Source organism: Rattus norvegicus, chromosome 5 (genome assembly GCF_036323735.1).
Source record: "Rattus norvegicus strain BN/NHsdMcwi chromosome 5, GRCr8, whole genome shotgun sequence".
Classification (NCBI taxonomy): domain Eukaryota; kingdom Metazoa; phylum Chordata; class Mammalia; order Rodentia; family Muridae; genus Rattus; species Rattus norvegicus.
The window spans coordinates 118,103,164-118,113,543 of record NC_086023.1 but is presented as its reverse complement, the minus strand read 5'-3'; the positions used below and the strand labels follow the sequence as shown (position 1 = coordinate 118,113,543).

At 43.5% G+C, this 10,380-nt stretch overlaps 1 protein-coding gene and 2 long non-coding RNA genes across 3 annotated transcripts; 1 reads left to right on the top strand and 2 right to left on the bottom strand.

Annotated features, from left to right (window-relative positions):
* Window positions 1–370: 370 nt before the first annotated feature.
* Window positions 371–946, bottom strand: Rps18l5 (ribosomal protein S18-like 5). The gene has a single exon (XM_039111113.2). The coding sequence runs from the start codon at window positions 898–900 to the stop codon at window positions 442–444; it is 459 nt and encodes a 152-aa protein (XP_038967041.1). The 5' UTR covers window positions 901–946; the 3' UTR covers window positions 371–441.
* A 4,944-nt stretch (window positions 947–5,890) lies between these two features.
* On the bottom strand, window positions 5,891–6,643 carry LOC134479010 (uncharacterized). Its single transcript, XR_010051932.1, has 2 exons — window positions 6,517–6,643; window positions 5,891–6,166 (listed from the first exon to the last, which is right to left on the bottom strand). It is a non-coding gene; the product is annotated as an uncharacterized LOC134479010 (long non-coding RNA).
* A 100-nt stretch (window positions 6,644–6,743) lies between these two features.
* LOC134479011 (uncharacterized) lies at window positions 6,744–9,248 on the top strand. Its single transcript, XR_010051933.1, has 2 exons — window positions 6,744–7,276; window positions 9,030–9,248. It is a non-coding gene; the product is annotated as an uncharacterized LOC134479011 (long non-coding RNA).
* The last annotated feature ends 1,132 nt before the right edge of the window (window positions 9,249–10,380 follow it).

The window sequence follows — 10,380 nt, the reverse complement described above, 5'->3', positions numbered from 1 at the left end:
TTGACTTAGAACACTTCTTTTGTTCAGAAAATGTGCAAGTAGTTTGGGATCAGTAAACACATTTTTAGAATAAATTACAAATCTTCTTAATGTTGAAAAATTATAGCTTCATAGAATTATATTGGGTAAATACAAAACCATTATGCCAAGAAACAATCCTGCCAACTTGAGACTTTTTTGTTTACTTCTTATATTTCTATCGCTTAATATACTATCTATATACTAAACAGTCTGCAACTGTTTTCTTTTTCAATTGCTTTTTAAAAAGTCACTTCATGGGGTCTGGAGAGATGGCTTAGCCAGTAAGAGCACTCACTGCTCTCACAGAGGACCAGAGTTTGGGTTCCATGTCCACGTGGTGATTCAAAAGCACTTTTTTTCTTTTTTTTTTTTTTTTTTTTTGGTATATAAACTATTTATTAACAGCAAAGGCCCAAAGACTCATTTCTTCTTGGACACACCCACAGTACGGCCCCTGCGGCCAGTGGTCTTGGTGTGCTGACCCCGGACACGAAGGCCCCAAAAGTGGCGCAGCCCTCTATGGGCTCGGATTTTCTTCAGCCGCTCCAGGTCCTCACGCAGCTTGTTGTCTAGACCGTTGGCCAGAACCTGGCTATACTTCCTATCCTTTACGTCCTTCTGTCTGTTCAAGAACCAGTCAGGGATCTTGTATTGTCGTGGGTTCTGCATGATGGTGATCACACGCTCCACCTCGTCCTCCGTGAGCTCCCCAGCCCTCTTGGTGAGGTCAATGTCTGCTTTCCTCAACACCACATGAGCGTATCTCCGCCCCACACCCTTAATGGCAGTGATAGCGAAGGCTATTTTCCGCCGCCCATCGATGTTGGTGTTGAGTACTCGCAGGATGTGCTGAAACTTCTCGGGGATCACTAGGGACATGGCGGTGGCAGAAGCGGCGGCGTGTAGGCCTCCTGTGGAAGCTCAAAAGCACTTTTAACTCTAGGGGATTTGATGGTCTTGTCTGATTTCTGCAGGCATACACAGCATCCATACATATAACATGACACATGTACATGAAATATACATTTCAGAATTGCTTCATTTCTGTTCATCTACTAAGTTTGAACATATGAAATTACTATTCCTTCAAGTCAATAGAAATGCAGAACCTAACACATGTATCATATCCATCCCAATCGTTTAATTGTGTGTATTAATATACACACTATTGCACTGCATGGTTCTACAGTGTTTTTGTTTTTTTTTAAAGATGGCATCTTGTTATATTGCTCAGTTTCCTGGAACTGCATCACTCAAACAATTCTACTGCAATCAGTTTTCTAATCACTGACTATTAATGGACACTTAAGTTGCTTGCATTTTATCTTTGAACATAAATGAAGCTGCAAAGAACAAATATGTGCCTCTTTGGATGTGTGTGCATAGAGTTTTCATATGTGTGCATAGGTGGACACAGTATGGATGGAGGCCAGAGGTCAACCTTGGGTACTGTTCCTCAGCAACCGTTCACCTTGTTTATAACAAGTCTCCCACTAGGACCTGAGGCTCACTATTAGGTGAGGCTGACTGACCGTAGATGGGATTTTTCTGTCTCAGCCTCCCCAGCACTGGGATTGCAAGCATGCGCCACCACTCCTGACTTTTTATATGGCTGTTAGAGGTCAAAATCAGATTCCCCCATGCTTGCTCGGCAAGCACTTTGATGATAGAGATATTGTTCCAGCTCTTATGCATGTATTTTATGCCTATATTTGTGTACCTATGTCTTTGTCTTTATAGTTCTACATTATCTCTATGTATTTGTATAGACACACCAGTGTTTCTGTAGAACAGAATAAGTAGATTCCTATGTGTGTGACCATGGATCAAGGGGTTCACACATTTCACATTTTGACAATTATCGTCACAGTATCCTCTAAAATGATCCTAAAATTCATCTTCCAAAGCATTCATTCCTTTCAATTATCTGATGGGTAAATTTTCTGAGGCACTTTGAAATTATTTTATCAAAAGATGTGTAGAACACTTGTTTGTGCCCAGCTCTTGGTTCACTCTGGGACACAAGGAAGGGCATAATTAGCATTACACACACCCACCCACCCACACACACACACACACACACACACACACACACACACACACAGTGGCAATAATTTCATTGTTATGACCACTCATTACTCCTACTATGACTAACTGAAAAGACATCAACTGCCTGAGCTGAATGGCCACTGGAGTTGTGCAGTAGTGAATAGCACCCTGCCTCCTCCACAGACAAGGGGAATATCCTCGAAGACCTTAACAGTACAATAATAGCAGCTACCCAACAGGGTACTTGGAAAGGCAAAATCTTTCGATACTGCACTTGCTGAGGAAGTTAGCTGTCGCCATTGCCTTCCTTTCCTGGACACTCACCGTTTTTGAATGTCTGTCTCTGCTCCTCTTATTCTGTGACACCAAGCACTGGACACAGAGTATGCCTAGCCCTGAGGACATGAGATCCATTGTTCCAGGCCTCGTGAGGGAACTCAGTGGTTGAGAGCACTGGCTGATCTTCCAAAGGACCTGGCTTCAATTTCCAGCACCGACCTGGTAGCTCACAACCATCTGTAATTCCAGTTACAGATCTGATGCCCTCTTCTGGCCTCCAAGGCCCTACATGTAAGTGGTGCACAGATTCTATGCCGTCAAAAGACCCGTACTAATAAAAATAATTAAAAAATAATTTATTGTCTTTCTGATCTGAACAAGACCCTTCTGTGAGAATACCTAGTTGCTATGGTTTCTCTTTTGTTTTATTATAAAAACTTTAAACATTCCTAAACCTTAAAAGGTGTGTGTGTGTGTGTGTGTGTGTGTGTGTGTGTGTGTGTGTGTCTATGATGGGGGGATCCTTGGCTATTTCACAAAACCCAGGTTCTTGACTTAGAAAAGCTATTTCAGTTCCACCCGTGTGATAATTACCACAAGATAGTAAGAAGAAACACCGTTGATGCTTTGACTATGAAGGAGAACGATGCCAAATGAAGCAGTGGGGGTGTTTTAGCCATAACAGACAAATTCCTTGCATTTATTATGAATGTTTCAGAAAGTCTTGTGTCTTCCAGGAATGTAAATCTCATGTTCACTGTAGTAGCACAAGCAGGTGGGTGGAAGAGTGTCTGCTTTGTTATGGATGACCACGGAGGCACCTAGTCATGAACAGAGAGCTCCCTTCCACAGTTCACTTATCAAGTCTGTTCCAGTTCATTGCCAGTTGATGCTCAGGTGGCTGCAGCAACTGCAGTGCACCAGGAAGTGTCCTAGAAAAGATCAGACAATGCAAAGTTGATATTCTAGAAGGAGAGCATTGTCCTGGCTGGGAGTTCAATAAGAGGAAGGACATTTGTTAGTATAAACATGTTTTTGGAAGGAGGCATCTCCATTGCTGCGAAGGGTCCCCAATAACAAGGACAGACAAATTTATAAATAGCAACGAAGAAATGCTGAAAAGCCATTCAAAAGCAAGCTGAAGTGGGTTCAGCGCATGGAGACTCAAGGTTATCTGGTTGAGATTCTACCAGTGTCCTTATTTGTCATTACTAAGGGACCCATAGACTTCCTGCTCCACCTCCAGGGTGTCTTAACCTCCTTAAGGTGATTGAATGCATTTGACCATTTCATGAATGTGAATGTTCTGGACCCTTCACTAGAAAAACACACATACACAATTAGACCATAGACTTCCATAGACCCCCTGATCATGTACTGAGACACCGTATATTGTGCCCACTTCCTGTTTTCTCACCCTGTGTGATACTCCCAGGAGTTTCCTCTTCTTGGCATGGATGTTACTGATCTCCCCTCCCTCAAGTCCTACTTGCTTACTCGTGACAGAAAGCTTTCATTGTCAGCTCTGCACAACTTTAAACCGTCAGGGCTGAAGGAAACCTCACTTCCCCAAATTTTAGTGGCTAGATAAAGGCTGGCATTCCTCAGGAACTTATGAAACTGGGCCCTATTTACCAAAAGGAGCCATTTTCCATATCTCTGGCAGAAGGGACAAATGGCTACCAGGGCATGAGAGAGCTAGAAGCAAGCAAAAGCAAGCAGTCAGCTGGGGCAGAGGTGTGTGTGTGCGCATGTGTGTATGTGCATATGTGTGTGTATATGTATGTGTGTGTGTGTGTGTGTGTGCGCACGCGCACTCGTGCATTTGCTGCTCTGCTCTTGAATGTGAACGTTATGTAATTAGCTGCTTTGAGTGTTTGCTTTAGTTTCCCCTCAGTGATGGAATGTGACCCAGAACTGTAAGCCAAATAAACTCCCCAGCACACTCCCAAGGTGTTTTTTTTTTTTTTTTTTTTTTAAATCAGGGTATTTTATCCCAGTAACAGACATCAACCTAGGACTGCATCTCCTCAAACATGGTTCCCATTCTTGTTCTTTCTGAACTCTTTGTGCTCTGAACTCTTCTTTGGCAACATTCAATTTAACGCTCACAGATCTAGGCCGCACTGTGCCTGTCATGGACATTGTTTATATAGTCGTTCTTCTTTCAACACACAGTCCATGAGAACCTACTGTGTGCAAGGTCTCCATTCTACCGTACTTTAATCGGCACCATACAATACAACTGTCCTACTCCCCCACAAGGCTCTGCCCTCAGAGTCAAGGACCAGACCTCCACTTGCCCAGTGAAAAGTCAGTAAATACGTGCCAACTAACTTTTCTCTCCCTGACCCCAAGCCTTCAAACATGCTGTTCCTTGGGCCTGAAGCACCATTCCTTCCTGTGGTATTTGCAAATTGCTCTCACCATAAACATCTCTTCTTCAGGAAAAGTGGTTTTTGAAACCTAGATGAAGTCTTAGAATTTCTCACATGAAGCTCTCAAAATGGCTTAACCTCTCTTATCGTACATTAACTCCTTAAATGTTACATTCACAGTTCAAAAATAAGCCTCGAGAGAACAAGGGTTCCTGCTTCCCTGTCTGTGTCCTTTTGCTCAGGAGGTAGGATGTGGTATTGTTCTTCACATGGTTCATGGTCCAGCAGCAATCCCTGGGCACTGCTGATACGAGATCTCAGGACCTACCCAGACCTACTGAATCATAATCCTTAGCTGACTTGCACACATATTAATGTTTGGAACTGTGGTCTTAGACAGATGCACTCTGTAAGTATATGCCAATATATTCAGTAAAGACAGTAAGTGTTGACCTGGAACCAGTTCAGTGTTAGGGTCCATATTGCCTAGTACAGGATTTAGTTCAAAGTTGGCCACAAGTGCTTGAGGAATAGATATTGTCTTCCATTGCTCTGTGTTTGCTGTATCCTCTTTAACTAACAAATTTGGGGGTGGGTGGTAGAGTCTGGTTTTAATGTTTTCCTTCTTATCTCTATAACTTGTAATTCTGTACTAGTAAGTAATGTTTAGTTAGAATCCATAGGACTAGAGACCAACTTGATGCTTTGGTATTGCCTAGTACATTAGTTCCCTTGTGGATCCAGAGGGTATATTTTGGCATGCAGGGTATGTGTGGGTAGCCAGGATTGTTTTCAGTTGTCTAAAGACCATGAGTCTTCATGCTGGGCCTCTAATCTTAAATTCATTCCTGTGAGGAATATTCCTCTCGGGCAAAAAAATAAAAAAAAAAATAAAAAAAAAATAAAAAAAATGGAGGAGCTATAAGAATGAGAAGTTTGAATTTCCAGTCTTAGCTCTTTGCTCAGGGCACTGTTTGGTTTGAAGAGGCCTAATTATGCCACTTACACAAGCAAACAGTGAAACAGATCCTCTAGAGTGGTATGTTTTAGTGTAATTGCCTCTTCCAGATTTTCTCAAGGCAAAAACATTGCTTTTTGGCATTTGGTCTTAGTATTAGGACAACTTACAGACTGTGGGCAAAGGCACTGTGAAAACAGGCATATTGGTGCATAAGGTTAGCTTTTTTATTTTGAAATTAGGTATAAAAATGATGGCAATGTGTTTATTGGACACTTGATGTTTGGGATGAGCATTTCAGAGCATCTGCGGTTGTCTATTGAGCTGAACGCTGCAAACACCTTTGATCTTTATGAGCTCATGTCTTCACATCAGGGTTTTTATCCTGCTTTAGAAAAGGTGATTGGGGCTGGTTAGATGGCTCAGTGGGTAAGGCCACTTGCAACCAAGGCTGATGACTTGAGTTCGATGTCTGGGTGCCCTGTGGTGGAAGAGGAGAACCAAGTTCTTTAAGTTGTTCTTTAATCTGTCAGTGCACAGAAACATATATACATAACATACATATAGAAATAAGTGCAAAGATTTTTGTTAATTAGAATGTTGAAATCTAAGAGTAGCTATCCTTACTCTGTTTCTTTAAAGCTTTGGGATTTTATTTAAATCATTATTATTGTTATTGGTATGTATTGCACTGCATGTATGCGTGCGTGCATGAGTGCGTGTGTGCGTGTGTGTTTGTGTGTTTGTGTAGTCACTTGAGTTGTTACTAGAATTTAATTAAAGTTCTTGTGCATTTTTATGTAAGGGCTCTACTATTAAGATAACACTAACCTTTTAAACATTTCATTTTGAGATGGATGTGTTCTACATTACAAAGTCTGGCCTAGAACTGGAGATTCTCCTACCCCAGTCTCCTGAGTAGCTGAAATTCCAGGCCTATGGTACCAGGTCCAGTTTAAAGCTGTGGAATTTTAGAAGAAAGAGTTGGAATCTTAGAATCCTGCAACTTTAACCCTTAAATTCTAGATCATAGATTTTCCCAGTGTAAATACAGCGGAGTTACGTAAGTCAGGAGTGATGGCCAGTAAGCAGTGTCTCTGTCTTCTCCTTTACCTCTCTGGGAGATTGGCTACCTTCTCAGGTCCTGTCGAGTGTTCTGGAATACTCAGGAATGCTCTCAGGTCCATGGGTATTTTCTTCTCTAGCTCTCTGTGATACATTTTCTTTTCCATGACAAAAGCTTATTTTCCTAGGTTGCCAAAGTCACTCTGTTTAGACAGGTCCACCAAAGACACACCATTGCTACTGGAGCCACACCTCTGTTGGTACTGCAGTGCTGCCACACTGTCTACAGATATGGCTGGCACTTTGCTACTCCTCTCTTGCCTGTGCCCAGAAGACTCTCAGACAAAGCGACTGCACATCTGGGTCTGGTTGGATCTGCTCAGGAGCCGTCCTTTCTGCTTCATGTTTTCTGTGTGCTCCCTCAGCACACAAGAGAGGCCCAAAACCCAGCCTTTGCTTCAGATGTCTTAGAGCATCCCCATTTGTCTGTACTGCCATTGGAAGTGGGAAATGGAAACTGGCATAGGTGCGTGCATGATGGCTGTCTGCCTGTGCTCCCTTTCTCCCACGTAATCCCAGAGAAACCCCAGGCCTGCAGTCAGCTCTATCATGTCAAAGTTTCCTGAGGCTGTTTCCTGGACTTCTCCCCGTTTATCTGAGGGACGTGAGTCGCTTACTATCATAGATAGGGTTATTGTGGTTGTGATGAAACACCATGGTCAAAAGCAAGTTGCAGAGGAAAGGGTTTGTTTGGCTTATGCTTCTATATCACAGCCCATCATTAAAGGAAGTTTGAGCAGGAGCTCAAACAGGGAGGCAGGAGCTGGTGCAGAGGCCACTGAGGAGTGTTGCTTACTGACTTGTTCCTCATTGTTCGCTCCGACTGCTTTCTTATAGAACCCAGAACCACCAGTCCAGGGTTGGCACCACCCACAGTGGGCTGGGTGCTCCCCCACCAATCACTAAGAAATACCCTACAGATTTGCCTACAGTCTAACTTTGTGGAGACATTTTTTTTTTTCAATTGAGGTTCCCATCTCTCAAATGACTCTAGCCTGAGTCAAGAGTCAAGTTGAGATAAAGCCCTCTAGCTCAGATTCTGTAAAATCAGAAATATGTGAAATACATTCTTACTCCAGGAAGGAAGAATCAGGGCACCATTAAAATCAAGCGAAACCAACCCCTAGCTGTACACATAACTCAAGGTCTAGTGTCTGAGATCCACTCACAATCTTCTGGGCTCCTCCAGAGTCCCAGGTCCTTTCATAATCCTCGAAACAACAATGCCAAGTCTGTCACATTAATTTCTGTGTTAGTTAGGGCTACTATTTCTATGATGAAACACCATGACCAAAAGCAAGTTGGGGAGGAAAGGGTTTGTTTGGCTTACACTTCCATCAAGTCCATCACTGAAGGAAGACAAGACAGGAACTCAAACAGGGCAGGAACCTGGAGGCAGGAATTGATGCAGAAGCCACAGAGGAATGTTGCTTACTGGCTTGCTTTCATGGCTTGCTCAGAGTTCTTTTTTATAGAATCTAGAACCACCAGCCCAGGGATTAGCTACCCGCCCCCCCACTAAGTTTTTAAATCACTAATTTAAAAAATGCTCTACAGGTTTGCCTACAGTCCAATCTTATGAAGACATTTTCTCAATCAAGAATTCCGTCTCTCAAATGACTCTAGCCTGTGCCCGGTTGACGTAAAACTAGCCAGCCCAACTGACCCCTTGTCACTTGACAAAAAAAAATATCACTATTAAGCCGTAACACTTAAACCCTCTTCAGTTCCCCCCCCTCCCCAAAAAAAGAGAACAGTTTGATTGGTCTAGAGGCCAAGTGTCCTAATGAAGTACTCAGCAACCAAAGCAATCGGTACTACAGGTTATCGACAGGTTACTGTGGCCACAGATGGTTGTCCATTTCTATCTTGCTACTTCCTACCCATTCTGAGACACCATTCTCTCAGTGACAAAATGAGGAAATTCGTAGAAGAGGCAGGGAGCATGAAGTAGGGTTAGAGACACTGTGCTTATCGGAGGCTCTGGTTTACTGTTATCGCCTGCCGCTATTGCTAAAATGTGTGAAGTATTTTTACCAGTAGACTGCATAGCAATGGTGTTACATCTCTGGCCATTTGTCCCTTATCCACTGCAATCTACTTTTATTCATTGGTTTGTTTTCTCTAGACATTCGGGTCAGTATGATTTCCTATGTTAGAATGACGGATGGGCTCTCATGACTTACACTGAAGTCTAGAGCTTTTCCCTCTGTTTTTAGGCCCTGTGATCTGACTCCAGCTTCACTCCCCTTCCTCACGGCTCTCCACACCTCTTCCACTCCACTGAAGACAAGTCAACGGTCCCTATGCACACCTCCCACCCTGCATCACTGTCCCTTCATCTGGAATATAGATCTTGTTTCCTTTTTGATTTCCTGCTCAAGTGCCATCTAGCAAGCCTTGCTAGCCCATAATAAACCCGTGGCTCTTGAGACCCCTATCCTTTGTCATTATCCAGGTGTCAACGGAAGACCAATACTTCAAATTTGTACCTGCGTGTCCTGCGTCTGGCACCTGGTATACTGTCGGATTCTGTCTTAGATTATTTATTTATTCATTCACTTTTTCTCTTTTTAAAACATCTTAGCTCATCTCTCATATATATTACATCCAGACTACAGATTCCCTCCCTCCTCTTTCCCCAGTCCCCCCACCCCACTTCCCCAGATCTATTTCTCCTCTGATTCCCTTCAGAAAAGGGCAGCCCTCCCATGGATATCAACTAAACGTGGCATATCAAGTCTCAATGAGGCTAGGCACATCCCCTCACGGTAAGGCTGGATGAGGCAACCCAGTAGAAGTGAAAGGGTCCTCCAAACAAGGAAGAGTTAGAGGCAGCCTCTGTTCCCACTGTTAGGGGTTCCACAAGAACACCAGGCGTCACCACTAGGTTAGACCAGCACAGACTCCCTGACTGTCATTTCAGTTTTTGCGAGTGCCTATGAGCCCCAAAAAGTTGAGTCTATGGGCTGTCTTATTGTGGTAGCCTTAACGCCTCTGGCTCCTATAGTCCTTCCTCCCTCTTCTTCTAGAGGGTTCCCTGAGCTCCAGCTAATGTTCGGCTGTGTTGTTTTAGATTTCTAAGTAAGAGTTTGTCAATACTCAGATACTACATTTGGGGCTAAAAATTATTACTATTTTTTGTGGTGAGTTGTATTGTTTACCTAAGACAATTGACAGTTACTCTTTCCTCTACTTACTAGGGGATGGTAACACCTTCTGCCCACAGTCGTGCCCATGAAAACACCCCCAGACATTGCAACATGTCTCTGGGATGTCAGATTGACCTCCAGTTGGGAATCACTTCCACTGAGTCCCTCCACGAGACCCTGGAGGTGTGAACCTGGGTGGACCTCAGAGGGCTCTTATGAAAAAGGAACAATTCACGTTATGCCTTCACTAACTGGCAATAGAAACACGAGACCCACTGTGAAGCTTTGCACGGGAGATAGGGAAGTGAATGGAGGCCGTGCAGGGCGAGCGATTTATCCTATCATGTAAAGGTTAGGAGCCGGAGTCAGGATTCCAGGAGGATCCCCACCACTGGGATCCGTAACAGAGGTGAGTCTC

Excerpts from the sequence above, each read along its gene's own strand:
- Rps18l5 (XM_039111113.2), bottom strand. The coding sequence starts at position 900 with ATGTCCCTAGTGATCCCCGAGAAGTTTCAGCACATCCTGCGAGTACTC.